General features: G+C 45.8%; 1 protein-coding gene across 1 annotated transcript in view; it reads right to left on the reverse strand.

Moving 5' to 3' along the window:
* Positions 1-25152, reverse strand: part of LOC135517083 (uncharacterized) — a 39920-nt gene that overhangs the window by 10942 nt on the left and 3826 nt on the right. Inside the window, exons 3-4 of the mRNA XM_064941105.1 lie at positions 20864-21112; positions 19904-20407 (exon numbers count right to left, since the gene is read on the reverse strand). Of these exons, the coding sequence (XP_064797177.1) occupies positions 19904-20407; positions 20864-21112 (753 nt within the window). The remainder of the gene's footprint in view (positions 1-19903; positions 20408-20863; positions 21113-25152) is intronic.

Below are 25152 nucleotides of genomic sequence, written 5' to 3' on the forward strand. Positions count from 1 at the left end.
CAAAATCACATACACATACAAAATCACATACAAAATCACATACACATACAAAATCACATGCATAACCAAATACACATACTAAATCACATGCATAACCAAAATCACATACAAAATCACATACACATACTAAATAACATGTATAACCAAGTACACATACTAAATCACATGCATAACCAAGTACACATACAAAATCACATACACATACAAAAACACATACACATACAAAATCACATGCATAACCAAATACACATACTAAATCACATGCATAACCAAAATCACATACAAAATCACATACACATACAAAATCACATGCATAACCAAATACACATACTAAATCACATGCGTAACCAAATACACATACTAAATCTCATTTACACAAAATGAATGCACTCATTGTACTGTGAGTGGCGTTGGAATAAGTGTCTGTTATGTGGCATATTGTTATTGTTAGCGTAATAGCTGAAACTACAAATATACATTTTTCTCCCGACCAAGACAGAGAATGTATTTGTTATTAGGAGTAGCTCACACACACTTAACACACAGCGGTGTTCATATTGTCTGAACTGAAGTGGTGACTGACGATAACAACAGAAGGAGATCAGAGATCTGTTTCATTTCTCAAACACAGGTGACCTGGTGAGTGATCAGCTTGATCTGACCAGGGAATAAAATAACTAATGCTGTTTTTTGAAAAGCAACAGCTTTGGAGAGGGCTGGAGAGGAGAGGGCTGGAGAGGAGAGGGCTGGAGAGGAGAGGGCTGGAGAGGAGAGGGCTGGAGAGGAGAGGGCTGGAGAGGAGAGGGCTGGAGAGGAGAGGGCTGGAGAGGAGAGGGCTGGAGAGGAGAGGGCTGGAGAGGAGAGGGCTGGAGAGGAGAGGGCTGGAGAGGAGAGGGCTGGAGAGGAGAGGGCTAGAGTGGAGAGAGGGCTGGAGAGGAGAGTGGAGAGAGGGCTGGAGAGTGGAGAGAGGGCTGGAGAGTGGAGAGAGGGCTGGAGAGTGGAGAGAGGGCTGGAGAGTGGAGAGAGGGCTGGAGAGTGGAGAGGGCTGGAGAGGAGAGTGGAGAGAGGGCTGGAGAGGAGAGTGGAGAGAGGGCTGGGGAGGAGAGGGGAGAGAGGGCTGGAGAGGAGAGTGGAGAGAGGGGCTGGAGAGGAGAGTGGAGAGAGGGCTGGAGAGGAGAGTGGAGAGAGGGCTGGAGAGGAGAGTGGAGAGAGGGCTGGAGAGGAGAGGGCTGGAGAGAGGGCTGGAGAGGAGAGGGCTGGAGAGGAGATGGAAGGAGACTGGAGGAGATGGGGGGAGACTGGAGGAGAGGAGATGGGAGGAGACTGGAGGAGAGGAGATGGGAGGAGACTGGAGGAGAGGAGATGGGAGGAGACTGGAGGAGAGGAGATGGGAGGAGACTGGAGGAGAGGAGACGGTGGCGAGAGGGAATGGAAAAGGATGAGCGGGAGTAGGACCTCTGTAGCCCACTCCACCATACCAGAGCCCAGAGTCTGTATAGGGAAGTGTAGTGCACTATATCGGGACTCGGGCTCTGGTCTAAAGTAGTGCACTATATCGGGACTAGGGGGGCATTTGGGACACAAGAACAGCCTTTCACTCTCTCTCAGGTTATTGGGCAACAGAGGTCCTACTCCTACTCCTGCTCATCCTTTTCCATGCCCTCTCGCCACCCTCTCCTCTCACTCAGTCTCCTCCCATCTCCTCTGTGCCATCTCCCCCAGTCTCCTCCCATCTCCATCTCCTCCCATCTCCATCTCCTCTCCTCCCATCTCCATCTCCTCCCATCTCCATCTCCTCTCCTCCCATCTCCTCTCTTCCCATCTCCATCTCCTCTCCTCCCATCTCCATCTCCTCTCCTCCCTTCTCCATCTCCTCTCCTCCCATCTCCTCTCCTCCAATCTCCATCTCCTCCAGTTGGGACGTACCCTGTGTGTGCTGCTGCTAGTCTCTGGTTTCCTCTCCTCCCATCTCCATCTCCTCCCATCTCCTCTCCTCCCATCTCCTCTCCTCCAGTTGGGACGTACCCTGTGTTGCTGCTGCTAGTCTCTGGTTTCCTCTCCTCCCATCTCCATCTCCATCTCCTCTCCTCCAGTTGGGACGTACCCTGTGTTGCTGCTGCTAGTCTCTGGTTTCCTCTCCTCCCATCTCCATCTCCATCTCCTCTCCTCCAGTTGGGACGTACCCTGTGTTGCTGCTGCTAGTCTCTGGTTTCCTCTCCTCCCATCTCCATCTCCATCTCCTCTCCTCCAGTTGGGACGTACCCTGTGTTGCTGTAGCTGCTGCTAGTCTCTGGTTTCCTCTCCTGGATTGGGACGTGGCTCCGGTGATTAAACCCTCATTAAAACGTCTTTGATCAGAGGGCTGGCTGTTCTTGGTGAGGTCACCCGTGCGACGGCAATAAGAGCTAACAGCGACCTGACAAGCCCTCCCCAGCCCCCCTATAGCTCCCCCTAGCCCGGCCCCGGCCTAAGCCCCTTAAACTGATCCCAGCGGGAACTACGTTGGGTGGGTGATTTATGCCGCTGGGTAGGCCCTGCTGTGGCGTTGTGGAGCCCGGACAGATGGTCCCCAACTGGGGTTGCAACTGGGACCCTTTGCGTTGTGTTGGTGTTCCAGGGGAGTTGTGGAGCCGGGCCTGCTGGGTGGAGGGTAGAGTTCAACTTTTATTTAAAGATGTACTGTGCAGAAATCACCAACCGCCATTTCCTGGTTGCTAAAATTTGAATAGGTCGGCTAATTTCAGTTTGTGACAAAACAAGCAAGTATAGTGTAGATAATCATTGTACCATCTAAACCACAATTAAACATATTTTCCATAAGCAACAACAACAACAAATCAGCTGTTTGAAGCTGGTGTATAAAACCGAAAGGAAAAGACTCAAACACTAAACTTAAGAACATGAATCATAGAAATAGAGCACATAGAACATATCTACCGCTTCTTAAGCTTGCTTTCGATGTGAACGACAGATCTATAACACGCATTTCTATGTGAATGCGGTCGCATACACAACACTTAAGAACGGGAATAGGAATGCTTTCAATAAGGATGACAGATCTATAACCGGGGTGGGAGTAGTGGCGGTTTTGGGGTGGCGAGGTAGGGGGACTGGGGGTGCCTGCTGCTACCATATGGGGGGGGGCTAAAAAGGTTGCAGATAAACAGCTTGAACAATGGGTACAGAGTGTCACAGAGACACGTCCTGCTTGGAGGCAGGCAGCTACCTTGCTGCCTGTATTCATCTGTTGCACCTGTTCTGGCCCCAGCCCCACACAGCACACAGTCCAGCGTTAGAGAATGACACATGAATGAGAAGAGGGGAGCCTCGAATTCAAAGGACTCATTAAGGTCTAGTTGTGCACACACATTTCCGCCCTCTCGTCTTCCACACACACACACACACACACACACACACACACACACACACACACACACACACACACACACATTTCCTCCCTCTCGTCTTCCACACACACACACACACACATTTCCTCCCTCTCGTCTTCCACACACACACACACACACATTTCCTCCCTCTCGTCTTACACACACACACACACACACACACACACACACATTTCCTCCCTCTCGTCTTCCACACACACACACACACACACACACACACACACACACACACACACACACACTTCCTCCCTCTCGTCTTCCACACACACACACACACACGTCCTTTACACGCTTCTGTCTCCCTGCCTTTATCCCTCCCTCATTTCCTGCCTTCAAATCCTTTCTTACAAAGAAATGTTACTTAAGTTTGATAATTACTGTCTAAAGCAGCCCAAGAGGTGGGAGCACAACTAGTTTTTGTTTTGTCCCAGTAAACGGAGGTGTAGGCCTCATGTTTTGACTAGTTTTAGACAGATGGAGAAAACAGGTTTCTCTCTCTCACTCACTCTGTGTTTGTTCCTCACTGGTTGCCCTTTTCTTGTGGCAACAAGTCACAAATCTTGCTGCTGTGATGGCACACTGTGGTATTTCACCCAGTAGATATGGGAGTTTCTTTTGGTTTGTTTGTTCGTCAATTAGGATGTGCAGGGTGAATACGTGGTCTGTCGTACGGTAATTTGGTTAATAAAAAAAAACATTTGACATTTGCTCATTACTCTGTCTCTCTCTCCTCCCCAGTGAGTGGTTGAATGGAGAGGAATGTCAGGCAGCATTTGGAACCGGTTTGGTTGGTAACTGGTTTTTGTTTGGTTGGGGTTTGGTTGGTGCCTGGTTGGGGTTTGGTTGGGGCCTGATTGGGGTTTGGTTGGTGCCTGGTTGGGGCCTGGTTGGGGTTTCAATCCAACAGCTGTCAAGCCAACTGCTCTCTGTTGTCTCCTCTTGGCTTTCCAGACTTCTTGTCAATACTTCTTATGCTCTGCTCTTCATTGACTCATGCATAAATACGTCATGTGTTTCTGTCTAGGGGCTGTACAGGGCCGTGTCCCAAATGGCACACCATAGGGCTCTGGTTAAAGTAGTGCACTATATAGGGAATAGGGTTCCATATGGCTCTGATTAAAGTAGTGCACTATATAGGGAATGGGGTTCCATATGGCTCTGATTAAAGTAGTGCACTATATAGGGAATGGGGTTCCATATGGCTCTGATTAAAGTAGTGCACTATATAGGGAATAGGGTGCCATTTGGGGGGTACACCTTCTGTGCCATTCATTGACTCATGCATGAACATGTGTTATTACATTTGCCTTTCTGTAGTATACTATAGTGGATGTAATATTGTAGTATACTATAGGTGATGTAATATTGTAGTATACTATAGGTGATGTAATATTGTAGTATACTATAGGTGATGTAATATTGTAGTATACTATAGGTGATGTAATATTGTAGTATACTATAGGTGATGTAATATTGTAGTATACTATAGGTGATGTAATATTGTAGTATACTATAGTGGATGTAATATTGTAGTATACTATAGTGGGTGTAATATTGTAGTATACTATAGGTGATGTAATATTGTAGTATACTATAGTGGATGTAATATTGTAGTATACTATAGTGGGTGTAATATTGTAGTATACTATAGTGGGTGTAATATTGTAGTATACTATAGTGGATGTAATATTGTAGTATACTATAGTGGATGTAATATTGTAGTATACTATAGTGGGTGTAATATTGTAGTATACTATACTAGATGTAATATTGTATTATACTAGGTGTACTATTGTAGTATACTAGATGTAATATTGTGGTATACTATACGAGATGTACAATTGCAGTATACTATACTGGATGCGATATTGTTGTCTACTGTAGTAGATGTAGTATACTATACTAGATGTAGTATTGTTGTATACTATAGATGTAGTATTGTTGTGTACTGTAGATACTGGGGCGGCAGGGTAGCCTAGTGGTTAGAGTGTTGGACTAGTAACCGAAAGGTTGCAAGTTCAAATCCCCGAGCTAACCCACTGTTCCTAGGCCGTCATTGAAAATAAGAATTTGTTCTTAACTGACTTGCCTAGTAAAATAAAGGTAAAAAAAAATAAAAAAAAATTAAAAAAGTAGTATTGTTATATACTGTAGTAGATGTGGTATACTACTGTAGTCTCAAATGGCACCCTATTCCCTACATATTTCCCTGGTTAAAGTAGCGCACTAAATCCAGAATAGGGTGCCATTTTGGATGCTCGCTCATGCAAAAACATGCTTCAATTAATCTTGAGGTTTAAAAAGCTCTTTTGTGAATGGGGACCTGGCAGAGAGGTGCTGCTGCTAGCAGGGTCTGGTTGATGACATTTGACCCCTGCATAAACAGGGACGGGGGAAAATAGCCAAGTGTGGAGTACGAACAAGTTGTTTATTGATTAGATGTGTATTGATTTACGGAATGGCTCCCTTTTCTCTGCCGAGCCATTCAATTGCTTCAGGAAGCTCACACACACACACATATACACACACACACACACACACTATCACATCAAATGTTATGTCACTTGCTTGGTCAACAACTGGTGTAGACTAACAGTGAAATGCTTACTGACGTGTCCTTCTCAACAATGTAGAGAAAGACATTTTTTATTTATTTATCCACAGTGAGTAACAATAACTTGGAACTTGGCTTTATACGCTGGGATACCAGTACAGAGCAGATAGTAACTGGCTATATACACTGGGATATCAGTACCGAGTCGCTCACTCTCCCCCTCTGTGTCACTCTCTCTGTGTCACTCTCTCTGTGTCACTCTCTCTGTGTCACTCTGTGTCTCTCTCTCTCTCTCTAGCCAGCTATATACACTGGGATACCAGTAGAGTCGATAGTAACTGGCTATATACACTGGGATACCAGTACAGAGTCAATGGTAACTGGCTATATACACTGGGATACCAGTACAGAGTCAATGGTAACTGGCTATATACACTGGAATACCAGTACAGAGTCAATGGTAACTGGCTATATACGCTGGGATACCAGTACAGAGTCAATGGTAACTGGCTATATACACTGGGATACCAGTACCGAGTAGATGGTAACTGGCTATATACACTGGGATACCAGTACCGAGTCAATGATAACTGGCTATATACACTGGAATACCAGTACAGAGTCAATGGTAACTGGCTATATACGCTGGGATACCAGTACAGAGTCAATGGTAACTGGCTATATACACTGGGATACCAGTACCGAGTAGATAGTAACTGGCTATATACGCTGGGATACCAGTACAGAGTAGATGGTAACTGGCTATATACACTGGGATACCAGTACCGAGTCAATGATAACTGGCTATATACACTGGAATACCAGTACAGAGTCAATGGTAACTGGCTATATACACTGGGATACCAGTACAGAGTCGATAGTAACTGGCTATATACGCTGGGATACCAGTACAGAGTCAATGGTAACTGGCTATATACACTGGGATACCAGTACCGAGTCAATGGTAACTGGCTATATACACTGGGATACCAGTACCGAGTCAATGGTAACTGGCTATATACGCTGGGATACCAGTACCGAGTCAATGGTAACTGGCTATATACACTGGGATACCAGTACCGAGTAGATAGTAACTGGCTATATACGCTGGGACACCAGTACAGAGTCGATGGTAACTGGCTATATACGCTGGGATACCAGTACAGAGTCAATGGTAACTGGCTATATACACTGGGATACCAGTACCGAGTCAATGGTAACTGGCTATATACGCTGGGATACCAGTACCGAGTCAATGGTAACTGGCTATATACGCTGGGACACCAGTACAGAGCCGATGGTAACTGGCTATATACACTGGGATACCAGTACAGTGTCAATGGTAACTGGCTATATACACTGGGATACCAGTACAGAGCAGATAGTAACTGGCTATATACACTGGGATACCAGTACCGAGTCAATGGTAACTGGCTATATACGCTGGGATACCAGTACCGAGTCAATGGTAACTGGCTATATACACTGGGATACCAGTACAGAGTAGATAGTAACTGGCTATATACACTGGGATATCAGTACCGAGTCGCTCACTCTCCCCCTCTGTGTCACTCTCTCTGTGTCACTCTCTCTGTGTCACTCTGTGTCTCTCTCTCTCTAGCCAGCTATATACACTGGGATACCAGTAGAGTCGATAGTAACTGGCTATATACACTGGGATACCAGTACAGAGTCAATGGTAACTGGCTATATACACTGGAATACCAGTACAGAGTCAATGGTAACTGGCTATACACACTGGGATACCAGTACAGAGTCAATGGTAACTGGCTATATACGCTGGGATACCAGTACAGAGTCGATAGTAACTGGCTATATATGCTGGGATACCAGTACAGAGTAGATGGTAACTGGCTATATACGCTCGGATACCAGTACAGAGTAGATGGTAACTGGCTATATATGCTGGGATACCAGTACAGAGTAGATGGTAACTGGCTATATATGCTGGGATACCAGTACCGAGTCAATGGTAACTGGCTATATACACTGGGATACCAGTACCGAGTAGATAGTAACTGGCTATATACGCTGGGACACCAGTACAGAGTCGATGGTAACTGGCTATATACGCTGGGATACCAGTACAGAGTCAATGGTAACTGGCTATATACACTGGGATACCAGTACCGAGTCAATGGTAACTGGCTATATACGCTGGGATACCAGTACCGAGTCAATGGTAACTGGCTATATACACTGGAATACCAGTACAGAGTCAATGGTAACTGGCTATATACGCTGGGATACCAGTACAGAGTCAATGGTAACTGGCTATATACACTGGGATACCAGTACCGAGTAGATGGTAACTGGCTATATACACTGGGATACCAGTACCGAGTCAATGATAACTGGCTATATACACTGGAATACCAGTACAGAGTCAATGGTAACTGGCTATATACGCTGGGATACCAGTACAGAGTCAATGGTAACTGGCTATATACACTGGGATACCAGTACCGAGTAGATAGTAACTGGCTATATACGCTGGGATACCAGTACAGAGTAGATGGTAACTGGCTATATACACTGGGATACCAGTACCGAGTCAATGATAACTGGCTATATACACTGGAATACCAGTACAGAGTCAATGGTAACTGGCTATATACACTGGGATACCAGTACAGAGTCGATAGTAACTGGCTATATACGCTGGGATACCAGTACAGAGTCAATGGTAACTGGCTATATACACTGGGATACCAGTACCGAGTCAATGGTAACTGGCTATATACACTGGGATACCAGTACCGAGTCAATGGTAACTGGCTATATACGCTGGGATACCAGTACCGAGTCAATGGTAACTGGCTATATACACTGGGATACCAGTACCGAGTAGATAGTAACTGGCTATATACGCTGGGACACCAGTACAGAGTCGATGGTAACTGGCTATATACGCTGGGATACCAGTACAGAGTCAATGGTAACTGGCTATATACACTGGGATACCAGTACCGAGTCAATGGTAACTGGCTATATACGCTGGGATACCAGTACCGAGTCAATGGTAACTGGCTATATACGCTGGGACACCAGTACAGAGCCGATGGTAACTGGCTATATACACTGGGATACCAGTACAGTGTCAATGGTAACTGGCTATATACACTGGGATACCAGTACAGAGCAGATAGTAACTGGCTATATACACTGGGATACCAGTACCGAGTCAATGGTAACTGGCTATATACGCTGGGATACCAGTACCGAGTCAATGGTAACTGGCTATATACACTGGGATACCAGTACAGAGTAGATAGTAACTGGCTATATACACTGGGATATCAGTACCGAGTCGCTCACTCTCCCCCTCTGTGTCACTCTCTCTGTGTCACTCTCTCTGTGTCACTCTCTCTGTGTCACTCTGTGTCACTCTGTGTCTCTCTCTCTCTAGCCAGCTATATACACTGGGATACCAGTAGAGTCGATAGTAACTGGCTATATACACTGGGATACCAGTACAGAGTCAATGGTAACTGGCTATATACACTGGAATACCAGTACAGAGTCAATGGTAACTGGCTATACACACTGGGATACCAGTACAGAGTCAATGGTAACTGGCTATATACGCTGGGATACCAGTACAGAGTCGATAGTAACTGGCTATATATGCTGGGATACCAGTACAGAGTAGATGGTAACTGGCTATATACGCTCGGATACCAGTACAGAGTAGATGGTAACTGGCTATATATGCTGGGATACCAGTACAGAGTAGATGGTAACTGGCTATATATGCTGGGATACCAGTACCGAGTCAATGGTAACTGGCTATATACACTGGGATACCAGTACCGAGTAGATAGTAACTGGCTATATACGCTGGGACACCAGTACAGAGTCGATGGTAACTGGCTATATACGCTGGGATACCAGTACAGAGTCAATGGTAACTGGCTATATACACTGGGATACCAGTACCGAGTCAATGGTAACTGGCTATATACGCTGGGACACCAGTACAGAGCCGATGGTAACTGGCTATATACACTGGGATACCAGTACAGTGTCAATGGTAACTGGCTATATACACTGGGATACCAGTACAGAGCAGATAGTAACTGGCTATATACACTGGGATACCAGTACCGAGTCAATGGTAACTGGCTATATACGCTGGGATACCAGTACCGAGTCAATGGTAACTGGCTATATACACTGGGATACCAGTACAGAGTAGATAGTAACTGGCTATATACACTGGGATATCAGTACCGAGTCAATGGTAACTGGCTATATACGCTGGGATACCAGTACCGAGTCAATGGTAACTGGCTATATACACTGGGATACCAGTACAGAGTAGATAGTAACTGGCTATATACACTGGGATATCAGTACCGAGTCGCTCACTCTCCCCCTCTGTGTCACTCTCTCTGTGTCACTCTCTCTGTGTCACTCTGTGTCACTCTGTGTCTCTCTCTCTCTAGCCAGCTATATACACTGGGATACCAGTAGAGTCGATAGTAACTGGCTATATACACTGGGATACCAGTACAGAGTCAATGGTAACTGGCTATATACACTGGAATACCAGTACAGAGTCAATGGTAACTGGCTATACACACTGGGATACCAGTACAGAGTCAATGGTAACTGGCTATATACGCTGGGATACCAGTACAGAGTCGATAGTAACTGGCTATATATGCTGGGATACCAGTACAGAGTAGATGGTAACTGGCTATATACGCTCGGATACCAGTACAGAGTAGATGGTAACTGGCTATATATGCTGGGATACCAGTACAGAGTAGATGGTAACTGGCTATATATGCTGGGATACCAGTACAGAGTAGATGGTAACTGGCTATATACACTGGGATACCAGTACTGAGTCAATGATAACTGGCTATATACACTGGAATACCAGTACAGAGTCAATGGTAACTGGCTATATACACTGGGATACCAGTACAGAGTAGATGGTAACTGGCTATATATGCTGGGATACCAGTACAGAGTAGATGGTAACTGGCTATATACACTGGGATACCAGTACTGAGTCAATGATAACTGGCTATATACGCTGGGATACCAGTACAGAGTCAATGGTAACTGGCTATATACACTGGGATACCAGTACCCAGTAGATAGTAACTGGCTATATACACTGGGATACCAGTACAGAGTCAATGGTAACTGGCTATATACACTGGGATACCAGTACCGAGTCAATGGTAACTGGCTATATACACTGGGATACCAGTACCCAGTAGATAGTAACTGGCTATATACGCTGGGATACCAGTACAGAGTCAATGGTAACTGGCTATATACACTGGGATACCAGTACCGAGTCGCTCACTCTCCCCCTCTGTGTCACTCCCTCTCTGTCACTCCCTCTCTGTCACTCCCTCTGTGTCACTCCCTCTGTGTCACTCCCTCTGTGTCACTCCCTCTGTGTCACTCCCTCTGTGTCACTCCCTCTGTGTCACTCTCTCTGTGTCACTCTCTGTGTCACTCTGTCTCTCCTTCTGTGTCTCTCTGTCTCTCTCTCTCTCTGTGTCTCTCTCTCTCTGTGTCTCTCTCTCTGTGTCTCTCTCTCTCTCTGTGTCTCTCTCTCTCTGTGTGTCTCTCTCTCTCTGTGTCTCTCTCTCTCTCTCTGTGTGTCTCTGTGTGTCTCTCTGTGTGTCTCTCTCTCTGTGTGTCTCTCTCTCTGTGTGTCTCTCTCTCTGTGTCTCTCTCTCTCTCTGTGTGTGTGTCTCTCTCTCTCTGTGTCTCTCTCTGTGTCTCTCTCTGTGTCTCTCTCTCTGTGTCTCTCTCTCTGTATCTCTCTCTCTCTCTGTGTCTCGCTCTCTCTCTGTGTGTCTCTCTCTCTCTCTCTCTCTCTGTCTCTCTCTCTCTCTCTCTTTCTCTGTGTCTCTCACACCCACAAAAGAGCTGAAATGAGATACAGAAATGGATGAAAGTAGTGAGGACATGAGGCAGTAACAGTTAATTTTCAGGAGATGAGAGGAGGAGGAGGCTTTGTTATGTTTGTCCTGGGGACCCAGAGACACTGTCGACATCCCAACTGGCACCCTGTCCCCTTTATAGTGCACTACTTTCGATGAGATCCCATAGGACACAATAAAGGGAACAGGGTTGAATTCGGGTCCACCGTTGCATCAGCAGAAGAGAGGGAAGCAGGGCTTCAGATATGTGATTACCCCAAGCCAGGCGTTTTGTACGCACTCTCTCCTTCATTTACTAAAGAGATGAGAAGGAGGACAAATGTTCAGTGCTGGTACCCACGTCAAGTTGACCTCTTGTCACACACATACCCATTAAAAGGCTGTTTTCATCATCTGTGTTGGTAATATCACTGCTGTTTTTACCAGCCAGTAGTGTCTTTTCAGTGCAGATTAAATAAACACGGTGTTTATTTTATTTTTTTATTATCAAAAATGCTAAATCTGTTCATGTTATGCAGTCAGATGGTCCTTATATCAATGTGACCAGCAGTGGGCGCTGTTGTCAATGCAGACCTCATCTCACACTGGTGTGAATGCAGACCTCATCTCACGCTGGTGTGAATGCAGACCTCATCTCACGCTGGTGTGAATGCAGACCTCATCTCACGCTGGTGTGAATGCAGACCTCATCTCACGCTGGTGTGAATGCAGACCTCATCTCACGCTGGTGTGAATGCAGACCTCATCTCACTCTGGTGTCAATGCAGACCTCATCTCACGCTGGTGTGAATGCAGACCTCATCTCACTCTGGTGTCAATGCAGACCTCATCTCACGCTGGTGTGAATGCAGACCTCATCTCACTCTGGTGTGAATGCAGACCTCATCTCACGCTGGTGTGAATGCAGACCTCATCTCACGCTGGTGTCAATGCAGACCTCATCTCACGCTGGTGTCAATGCAGACCTCATCTCACGCTGGTGTCAATGCAGACCTCATCTCACTCTGGTGTCAATGCAGACCTCATCTCACTCTGGTGTGAATGCAGACCTCATCTCACACTGTTGTCAATGCAGACCTCATCTCACTCTGGTGTCAATGCAGACCTCATCTCACGCTGGTGTCAATGCAGACCTCGCACTGTCTGTTATGAAACAATGAAATATGTTTACAAAGCTACTGCTTTGAATGGTGATGTTTTGTACTGTTTTCACCCAGGGTGTACTGTATAACGGTCTGAATGGTGATGTTTTCACCCAGGGTGTGCTGTATAACAGTCTGAATGGTGATGTTTTCACCCAGGGTGTACTGTATAACAGTCTGGATGGTGATGTTCTCACCCAGGGTGTACTGTATAACGGTCTGAATGGTGATGTTTCCACCCAGGGTGTACTGTATAACAGTCTGGATGGTGATGTTTTCACCCAGGGTGTACTGTATAACAGTCTGAATGGTGATGTTTCCACCCAGGGTGTACGTACTGTATAACGGTCTGAATGGTGATGTTTTCACCCAGGGTGTACTGTATAACAGTCTGGATGGTGATGTTTCACCCAGGGTGTACTGTATAACGGTCTGGATGGTGATGTTTCACCCAGGGTGTACTGTATAACGGTCTGAATGGTGATGTTTCCACCCAGGGTGTACTGTATAACGGTCTGGATGGTGATGTTTTCACCCAGGGTGTACGTACTGTATAACAGTCTGGATGGTGATGTTTTCACCCAGGGTGTACTGTATAACGGTCTGGATGGTGATGTTTCCACCCAGGGTGTACTGTATAACGGTCTGGATGGTGATGTTTTCACCCAGGGTGTACTGTATAACAGTCTGGATGGTGATGTTTCCACCCAGGGTGTACTGTATAACAGTCTGAATGGTGATGTTTTCACCCAGGGTGTACTGTATAACAGTCTGAATGGTGATGTTTCCACCCAGGGTGTACTGTATAACAGTCTGAATGGTGATGTTTCCACCCAGGGTGTACTGTATAACAGTCTGGATGGTGATGTTTTCACCCAGGGTGTACTGTATAACGGTCTGAATGGTGATGTTTTCACCCAGGGTGTACGTACTGTATAACAGTCTGGATGGTGATGTTTCCACCCAGGGTGTACTGTATAACGGTCTGAATGGTGATGTTTTCACCCAGGGTGTACTGTATAACAGTCTGGATGGTGATGTTTTCACCCAGGGTGTACGTACTGTATAACGGTCTGAATGGTGATGTTTCCACCCAGGGTGTACGTACTGTATAACAGTCTGAATGGTGATGTTTTCACCCAGGGTGTACTGTATAACAGTCTGGATGGTGATGTTTTCACCCATTGTAATGTATTTATTTCTCATATTCCTTATACGCTCAAATGTACCTCTGGACGTTGAAGCTTGTTCCTCTGCTTGTTCTCCTCCTTGCACTCTCACCAGGGACTGGTTTAGACCTGGGACACCAGGTGGGTGATTCCTCTATAATCAGGGCCTGATTTAGACCTGGGACACCAGGTGGGTGATTCCTCTATAATCAGGGCCTGATTTAGACCTGGGACACCAGGTGGGTGATTCCCCTCTAATCAGGGACTGGTTTAGACCTGGGACACCAGGTGGGTGATTCCCCTCTAATCAGGGCCTGATTTAGACCTGGGACACCAGGTGGGTTGTTCCCCTCTAATCAGGGACTGATTTAGACCTGGGACACCAGGTGGGTGATTCCCCTCTAATCGGGGACTGATTTAGACCTGGGACACCAGGTGGGTGATTCCCCTCTAATCGGGGACTGATTTAGACCTGGGACACCAGGTGGGTGATTCCCCTCTAATCAGGGCCTGATTTAGACCTGGGACACCAGGTGGGTGATTCCCCTCTAATCAGGGACTGGTTTAGACCTGGTCCACCAGGTGGGTGATTCCCCTCTAATCAGGGACTGGTTTAGACCTGGGACACCAGGTGGGTGATTCCCCTCTAATCAGGGCCTGATTTAGACCTGGTCCACCAGGTGAGTGATTCCCCTTCTAATCAGGGCCTGATTTAGACCTGGTCCACCAGGTGAGTGATTCCCCTTCTAATCAGGGCCTGATTTAGACCTGGGACACCAGGTGGGTAATCCCCTTCTAATCAGGGCCTGATTTAGACCTGGGACACCAGGTGGGTAATCCCCTTCTAATCAGGGCCTGATTTAGACCTGGGACACCAGGTGGGTGATTCCCCTCTAATCAGGGCCTGATTTAGACCTGGGACACCAGGTGGGTAATTCCCCTTCTAATCAGGGCCTGATTTGGACCTGGGACACCAGGTGGGTGATTCCCCTCTAATCGGGGACTGATTTAGACCTGGGACACCAGGTGGGTTGTATTCACTGTAATGTCTACTACACCTGTTGTATTCAGCATTTCACTGTGAGGTCTACTACACCTGTTGTATTCAGCATTTCACTGTAAGGTCTACTACACCTGTTGTATTCAGCATTTCACTGTGAGGTCTACACCTGTTGTATTCAGCATTTCACTGTGAGGTCTACTACACCTGCTGTATTCAGCATTTCACTGTAAGGTCTACTACACCTGTTGTATTCAGCATTTCACTGTAAGGTCTACTACACCTGTTGTATTCAGCATTTCACTGTGAGGTCTACTACACCTGTTGTATTCAGCATTTCACTGTGAGGTCTACTACACCTGTTGTATTCAGCATTTCACTGTAAGGTCTACTCCACCTGTTGTATTCAGCATTTCACTGTGAGGTCTACTACACCTGTTGTATTCAGCATTTCACTGTGAGGTCTACTACACCTGTTGTATTCAGCATTTCGCTGTAAGGTCTACTACACCTGTTGTATTCAGCATTTCACTGTGAGGTCTACTACACCTGTTGTATTCAGCTTTTTACTGTAAGGTCTACTACACCTGTTGTATTCAGCATTTCACTGTAAAGTCTACTACACCTGTTGTATTCAGCATTTCACTGTAAGGTCTACTACACCTGTTGTATTCAGCATTTCACTGTAAGGTCTACTACACCTGTTGTATTCAGCATTTCACTGTGAGGTCTACTACACCTGTTGTATTCAGCATTTCACTGTGAGGTCTACTACACCTGTTGTATTCAGCATTTCACTGTGAGGTCTACTACACCTGTTGTATTCAGCATTTCACTGTGAGGTCTACTACACCTGTTGTATTCAGCTTTTTACTGTAAGGTCTACTACACCTGTTGTATTCAGCATTTCACTGTGAGGTCTACTACACCTGTTGTATTCAGTATTTCACTGTGAGGTCTACTACACCTGTTGTATTCAGCATTTCACTGTGAGGTCTACTACACCTGTTGTATTCAGCATTTCACTGTGAGGTCTACTACACCTGTTGTATTCAGCTTTTTACTGTAAGGTCTACTACACCTGTTGTATTCAGCATTTCACTGTGAGGTCTACTACACCTGTTGTATTCAGCATTTCACTGTGACGTCTACTACACCTGTTGTATTCAGCATTTCACTGTGAGGTCTACTACACCTGTTGTATTCAGCATTTAACTGTAAGGTCTACTACACCTGTTGTATTCAGCATTTCACTGTGAGGTCTACTACACCTGTTGTATTCAGCATTTCACTGTGAGGTCTACTACACCTGTTGTATTCAGCATTTCACTGTGAGGTCTACTACACCTGTTGTATTCAGCATTTCACTGTAATGTCTACTACACCTGTTGTATTCAGCATTTCACTGTAAGGTCTACTACACCTGTTGTATTCAGCATTTCACTGTAAGGTCTACTACACCTGTTGTATTCAGCATTTCACTGTGAGGTCTACTACACCTGTTGTATTCAGCATTTCACTGTGAGGTCTACTACACCTGTTGTATTCAGGTCTACTACACCTGTTGTATTCAGCATTTCACTGTAAAGTCTACTACTACACCTGTTGTATTCGGGGGCATGTCAGAATTAAAATGTTATTCGATTTGTTTCGTTATCAGCGAGAACAGAAACCCAGCAGGTTCTCCTGACCTCATAGGATGAGCTGTGATTACCTGTGTCTTCATTACCTCTCATAACGCTATGCAGGTACCATGACCTAGTCCATCCAGGTATCTCTGCTAACTTGGATGGAAATGTCCCGTCCAACCTTCTGTTTATTGTTCTGTAGATTTGAATCTGATGTTAGCACTGATTTCGATTGATTTTCGATAAACTGTTGTTTTTCTCTCTCTGAGACACAAATCCAAGGTAAATCCTCCAGTAAAGCAGGTTTGTTTTGATTGATTTTAATCCTCTTAAATGATAATGTGGGATAGATGTGTTGGTGTGTTAAACGGTGCTGGCCCTGCCTTGGCAATGCTTTACCTTATCACCACTCTACTCTAGCTGAAAGGCTTCTCTCTGTCTACAGCCGCCTGCCAGGTTCTCTCTCTCTTTCTCTCTCACACACACTACAGTTAATATGTTTAGTTTAGGATTTATCTAGGCTTGGGTGATAGATTTTGTAATGAATTCAATTGGGTATTATTGTTTTCTGAAACAAGTTATCTGTGCATTAACTTACTGTTTAGATTCTGTTAGTGCTTCGTTTTTTTAAGGTAGGGTCCATTTTGTCTCATTGGATGATGGGTCATGCATTTTGTTTATTTTTTGTTGTTGTTGTTTTCCAAAACAAGTTTGTTTACAGCTCAGGTCCACATGCTGGATTGTTTTTAAAGGTTTTGTCTTGTTTGACGGCGGTTGGCTTGGCTGCAGTTGGATATATTTCCTCTAGTGGTGTCACTGAGCTGGCAGATGGCTGGCCCTGGTTGTTATTTAAGTCTAACCCTAGACTAGGTGTCTTGTTAATATTGACTTCATCCTCTAACAGGGCTTCTGTGTCTCCTCTGGCCCCAAGAAACAGACCAGATGGAGACAGGCAGGCCAGATGTTCCCTCAATCAATGTCTTCCATGGTTCTGTTCCATGGTTCTGTTCCATGGTTCTGTTCCATGGTTCTGTTCCATGGTTCTGTTATTTTTTGAATCACTCTTTAATAATGAATGAATTCATCGGTTCAGCAGAGCTCTGTGGCAGTCCGACCAGGCGTTAGATTTTACAGTACAGTCCTTCACTTTTACATGCTGGGTCTATAGATGGCAGACGATGTATTGAAGCAGCATTGTGATGCGCGGTGTGTATGTAACCTTGGGTGTAAATTAGATTGGATGTGTATATTGACTGGTGAGACTATATTTATAAAGCCCTTCTTACATCAGCCTATAACACAAAGTGCTGTACAGAAACCCAGCCTAAAACCCCAAACAGCAAGCAATGCAGGTGTAGAAGCACGGTGGCTAGGAAAAACTCCTTATAAAGGCTGGAACCTAGGAAGAAACCAAGAGAGGAACCAGGCTCTGGGGGGTGGCCAGTCCTCTTCTGGCTGTGCCGGGTGGAGATTATAACAGAACATGGCCAAGATGTTCAAATGTTCATAGATGACCAGCACGGTCAAATAATAATCACAGTAGTTGTCGAGGGTGCAACAGGTCAGCACCTCAGGAGTAAATGTCAGTTGGATTTGCATAGCCGGTCAGCTTGGTCGGCTATCTGTAGAGAAAATACTCCTATTAATTCAACATGCTCTGGTCCATAGAGAGATTACTGACTCAGCCCCCAGGATACCTAGCTAATTATTCAACTTAGAAAAGAGATGTTCACTAATGCATCAACTGGGCCCAGCGACTCTGATATTGTCTTGTTTTAAATGAAAGAGTCTATTGTGATAAGAACACTGTTTTATATACAGACGTTGTTGAGTGGAACAAACCAGCACGGCAACTCAAAGCCGTGCCGGCCATCACTTCAAAGAGTGTCGTTAGCTGGCTAATGATGGAGCTACAGATGATGTGTCATGGTTGTGTTTACGGCTCTCGTCCCCTCAAGTTCAACGCTGGACCTGGAAGCCATTTCCACTGCTTATTTTAATTGTTCCCCTTCTAATCAGGGCCTGGTTTAGACCTGGGACACCAGGTGAGTGGTTCCCCTTCTAATCAGGGCCTGATTTAGACCTGGGACACCAGGTGGGTGATTCCCCTCTAATCAGGGCCTGATTTAGACCTGGGACACCAGGTGGGTGATTCCCCTCTAATCAGGGCCTGATTTAGACCTGGGACACCCAGGTGGGTGAAATTAATTATCAGGTAGAACAGAAAACCAGCAGACTCCGGACCTCGTAGGGTCAGAGTTCAATACCCTGCTCTAGACTATGACAATGTCGTTTGTGTTATGTGTTAACCAAAGTATACCTAATAGGGTGGGTCTACTGTGTGAGTCTAGGTGGCCTGGTCTACTGTGTGAGTCTAGGTGGCCTGGTCTACTGTGTGAGTCTAGGAGGCCTGGTCTACTGTGTGAGTCTAGGAGGCCTGGTCTACTGTGTGAGTCTAGGAGGCCTGGTCTACTGTGTGAGTCTAGGAGGCCTGGTCTAATGTGTGAGTCTAGGAAGTCTGGTCTACTGTGTGAGTCTAGGAGGCCTGGTCTACTGTGTGAGTCTAGGAGGCCTGGTCTACTGTGTGAGTCTAGGAGGCCTGGTCTACTGTGTGAGTCTAGGAGGCCTGGTCTACTGTGTGAGTCTAGGAGGCCTGGTCTACTGTGTGAGTCTAGGAGGCCTGGTCTACTGTGTGAGTCTAGGAGGCCTGGTCTACTGTGTGAGTCTAGGAGGCCTGGTCTACTGTGTGAGTCTAGGAGGCCTGGTCTACTGTGTGAGTCTAGGAGGCCTGGTCTACTGTGTGAGTCTAGGAGGCCTGGTCTACTGTGTGAGTCTAGGAGGCCTGGTCTACTGTGTGAGTCTAGGAGGCCTGGTCTACTGTGTGAGTCTAGGAGGCCTGGTCTACTGTGTGAGTCTAGGAGGCCTGGTCTACTGTGTGAGTCTAGGAGGCCTGGTCTACTGTGTGAGTCTAGGAGGCCTGGTCTACTGTGTGAGTCTAGGAGGCCTGGTCTACTGTGTGAGTCTAGGAGGCCTGGTCTACTGTGTGAGTCTAGTGCGTGTGTGTGACGGAGTGCTCTCTCCGCCACGCGACGGAGTGCCCTCTCCGCCACGCGACGGAGCGCCCTCTCCGCCACGCGACGGGGCGCCCTCTCCGCCACGCGACGGGGCGCCCTCTCCGCCACGCGACGGGCGCCCTCTCCGCCACGCGACGGGGCGCCCTCTCCGACGGAGTGCCCTCTCCGACACGCGACGGGCGCCCTCTCCGCCCGCGCGATGGGCGCCCTCTCCGCCGCGACGGGCGCCCTCTCCGCCGCGCGGACGGGCGCCCTCTCCGCCGCGCGACGGGCGCCCTCTCCGCCGCGCGCGACGGGCGCCCTCTCCGCCGCGGACGGGCGCCCTCTCCGCCGCGCGGCGGGCGCCCTCTCCGCCGCGCGACGGGCGCCCTCTCCGCCGCGCGACGGGGCGCCCTCTCCGCCCGCGCGACGGGCGCCCTCTCCGCCGCGCGACGGGGCGCCCTCTCCGCCGCGCGACGGGGCGCCCTCTCCGCCACATGCCAGCCTGGGTTCTGCTCCTGATAAACAGGTTTACTGGGACTCTATATGCCTTGTGCCTTCTCTAATGGATGCCCCTTCTAACAACTGTCCACTCTAAATGCTGTCCTCTTGCAATTAAATTCATTTTATATTTTATTTTTCCCTCCTTTTTTGTATTTTACATTTTTTTTGTACATATTTTGTTTTCTCAGGTCGGTCTGTGGGCGTGCAGCCGCCCTTCCACAACATTTAACTGGATTCACAGGGATTCAAAATGAACTTAGTCTTGTTTGCTGACAGCTTAAAGCCTAATTGACTGGAAGCCAAATAGAGTGTGTTAGGTATTCAGCGGCAGGGCCAATTGATAATGCCATGTGTAAACAGGGCCCTGTTGAAAGAGTGACGACGGCCTACCCCCCACCACCCCCATTATTCAGAACACAGTTCTGTGGAGCGAGGTAGTCACAAACGCTTTGTGGAGCCCTTCATCACACTTTGGTGGCTGAGCCAAGCTGGAGCAGGAGGCGGGGCGGGACTGGGGAAGAGGCGGGACTGGGGAAGAGGCGGGACTGGGGAAGAGGCGGGACTGGGGAAGAGGCGGGACTGGGGAAGAGGCGGGACTGGGGAAGAGGCGGGGACTGGGGAAGAGGCGGGGACTGGGGAAGAGGCGGGTACTGGGGAAGAGGCGGGACTGGGGAAGAGGCGGGTACTGGGGAGAGGCGGGACTGGGGAAGAGGCGGGTACTGGGGAGAGGCGGGACTGGGGAGAGGCGGGACTGGGGAGAGGCGGGACTGGGAGGCCACCTGCTGTCAAGCTGCAACTGCTCACCAGGCTGGAGGAAGGCCTGGCACTGGTAGGACAGAGCAGAGTAGGGCAGAGCAGGACAGAGCAGACCAGGGCAGAGTGGATGTACCTGGTCCAGACAGACCAGTACCCTCCTATCAGTTCCATACCCTCAGTAGAGGAGGTCATTGAAATGTCATTGTATTACCGTCAGTAAATATCAGTGGGTACAGTAAATATCAGTGGATTCAATAAATATCAGCGGGATCAGTAAATATCAGTGTTATCAGTAAATATCAGTGGGTTCAATAAATATCAGTGGGTTCAATAAATATCAGTGGGATTAGTAAATAGCAGTGTTATCAGTAAATATCAGTGGGTTCAATAAATATCAGAAAATATCAGTGGGGATCAGTAAATATCAGTGGGATCAGTAAATATCAGTGGGATCAGTAAATATCAGTGGGATCAGTAAATATCAGTGGGATCAGTAAATATCAGTGGGGATCAGTAAATATCAGTGGGGATCAGTAAATATCAGTGGGGATCAGTAAATATCAGTGGGATCAGTAAATATCAGTGGGGATCAGTAAATATCAGTGGGATCAGTAAATATCAGTGGGATCAGTAAATATCAGTGGGATCAGTAAATATCAGTGGGATCAGTAAATATCAGTGGGGATCAGTAAATATCAGTGGGATCAGTAAATATCAGTGGGATCAGTAAATATCAGTGGGTTCAGTAAATATCAGTGGGATCAGTAAATATCAGTGGGGATCAGTAAATATCAGTGGGTTCAATAAATGTCAGTGTGATCAATAAATATCAGTGGGGATCAGTAAATATCAGTGGGTTCAATAAATGTCAGTGGGTTCAGTAAATATCAGTGGGTTCAATAAATATCAGTGGGTTCAGTAAATATCAGTGGGATCAGTAAATATCAGTGGGATCAGTAAATATCAGTGGGTTCAGTAAATATCAGTGTGTTCAGTAAATATCAGAAAATATCAGCGGGATCAGTAAATATCAGCGGGATCAGTAAATATCAGCGGGTTCAGTAAATATCAGCAGGTTCAGTAAATATCAGCGGGTTCAGTAAATATCAGTGGGTTCAGTAAATATCAGTGGGTTCAGTAAATATCAGTAAATATCAGCGGGATCAGTAAATATCAGCGGGATCCGTAAATATCAGCGGGATCCGTAAATATCAGCGGGTTCAGTAAATATCAGCGGGTTCAGTAAATATCAGTGGGTTCAGTAAATATCAGTGGGTTCAGTAAATATCAGTGGGTTCAGTAAAGATCCATGGGTTCAGTAAATATCAGTAAATATCAGCGGGATCAGTAAATATCAGTGGGTTCAGTAAATATCAGTGGGTTCAGTAAATATCAGTGGGTTCAGTAAATATCAGTGTGATCAGTAAATATCAATGTGATCAGTAAATATCAGCGGGATCAGTAAATATCAGCGGGATCAGTAAATATCAGCGGGATCAGTAAATATCAGCGGGATCAGTAAATATCAGTGGGGATCAGTAAATATCAGTGGGTTCAGTAAATATCAGTGGGTTCAGTAAATATCAGTGGGTTCAGTAAATATCAGTGGGATCAGTAAATATCAGTGGGTTCAGTAAATATCAGTAAATATCAGTGGGGATCAGTAAATATCAGTGGGTTCAGTAAATATCAGCGGGTTCAGTAAATATCAGCGGGTTCAGTAAATATCAGCGGGTTCAGTAAATATCAGCGGGTTCAGTAAATATCAGTGGGTTCAGTAAATATCAGTGGGTTCAGTAAATATCAGTGGGATCAGTAAATATCAGCGGGATCAATAAATATCAGCGGGTTCAGTAAATATCAGTGGGATCAGTAAATATCAGTGGGTTCAGTAAATATCAGTGGGTTCAGTAAATATCACTGGGTTCAGTAAATATCACTGGGTTCAGTAAATATCAGTCAATATCAGCGGGATCAGTAAATATCAGTGGGTTCAGTAAATATCAGTGGGGTTCAGTAAATATCAGTGGGGATCAGTAAATATCAGTGGGTTCAGTAAATATCAGTAAATATCAGCGGGTTCAGTAAATATCAGCGGGTTCAGTAAATATCAGCGGGATCAGTAAATATCAGTGGGGATCAGTAAATATCAGTGGGGATCAGTAAATATCAGTGGGATCAGTAAATATCAGTGGGGATCAGTAAATATCAGTGGGGATCAGTAAATATCAGTGGGGATCAGTAAATATCAGTGGGGATCAGTAAATATCAGTGGGGATCAGTAAATATCAGTGGGGATCAGTAAATATCAGTGGGATCAGTAAATATCAGTGGGATCAGTAAATATCAGTGGGTTCAGTAAATATCAGCGGGATCAGTAAATATCAGTGGGGATCAGTAAATATCAGTGGGATCAGTGGGGATCAGTGGGGATCAGTAAATATCAGTGTGATCAGTAAATATCAGTGGGTTCAGTAAATATCAGTGGGTTCAGTAAATATCAGCGGGATCAGTAAATATCAGCGGGATCAGTGGGGATCAGTGGGGATCAGTAAATATCAGTGTGATCAGTAAATATCAGTGGGTTCAGTAAATATCAGTGGGTTCAGTAAATATCAGTGGGTTCAGTAAATATCAGTGGGTTCAGTAAATATCAGTAAATATCAGCGGGATTAGTAAATATCAGCGGGTTCAGTAAATATCAGTGGGTTCAGTAAATATCAGTAAATATCAGCGGGTTCAGTAAATATCAGCGGGTTCAGTAAATATCAGCGGGTTCAGTAAATATCAGCGGGATCAGTAAATATCAGTGGGGATCAGTAAATATCAGTGGGGATCAGTAAATATCAGTGGGGATCAGTAAATATCAGTGGGGATCAGTAAATATCAGTGGGGATCAGTAAATATCAGTGGGGATCAGTAAATATCAGTGGGGATCAGTAAATATCAGTGGGGATCAGTAAATATCAGTGGGGATCAGTAAATATCAGTGGGGATCAGTAAATATCAGTGGGGATCAGTAAATATCACTGGGTTCAGTGGGGATCAGTAAATATCAGTGGGATCAGTAAATATCAGTGGGGATCAGTAAATATCAGTGGGGATCAGTAAATATCAGTGGGGATCAGTAAATATCAGTGGGGATCAGTAAATATCAGTGGGGATCAGTAAATATCAGTAAATATCAGTGGGATCAGTAAATATCAGTAAATATCAGTGGGGATCAGTAAATATCAGTGGGATCAGTAAATATCAGTGGGATCAGTAAATATCAGTGGGGATCAGTAAATATCAGTGGGATCAGTAAATATCAGTGGGATCAGTAAATATCAGTGGGGATCAGTAAATATCAGTGGGATCAGTAAATATCAGTGGGATCAGTAAATATCAGTGGGATCAGTAAATATCAGTGGGGATCAGTAAATATCAGTGGGGATCAGTAAATATCAGTGGGGATCAGTAAATATCAGTGGGGATCAGTAAATATCAGTGGGGTTCAGTAAATATCAGTGGGATCAGTAAATATCAGTGGGGATCAGTAAATATCAGTGGGGATCAGTAAATATCAGTGGGGATCAGTAAATATCAGTGGGGTTCAGTAAATATCAGTGGGGATCAGTAAATATCAGTGGGGATCAGTAAATATCAGTGGGGATCAGTAAATATCAGCGGGATCAGTAAATATCAGCGGGATCAGTAAATATCAGTGGGATCAGTAAATATCAGTGGGGATCAGTAAATATCAGCGGGATCAGTAAATATCAGCGGGATCAGTAAATATCAGCGGGATCAGTAAATATCAGTGGGGATCAGTAAATATCAGTGGGGATCAGTAAATATCAGTGGGATCAGTAAATATCAGTGGGATCAGTAAATATCAGCGGGATCAGTGGGATCAGTAAATATCAGCGGGATCAGTAAATATCAGCGGGATCAGTAAATATCAGCGGGATCAGTAAATATCAGTGGGATCAGTAAATATCAGCGGGATCAGTAAATATCA

The sequence above is a fragment of the Oncorhynchus masou genome, chromosome 28 (assembly GCF_036934945.1).
Source record: "Oncorhynchus masou masou isolate Uvic2021 chromosome 28, UVic_Omas_1.1, whole genome shotgun sequence".
Classification (NCBI taxonomy): Eukaryota; Metazoa; Chordata; class Actinopteri; order Salmoniformes; family Salmonidae; genus Oncorhynchus; species Oncorhynchus masou.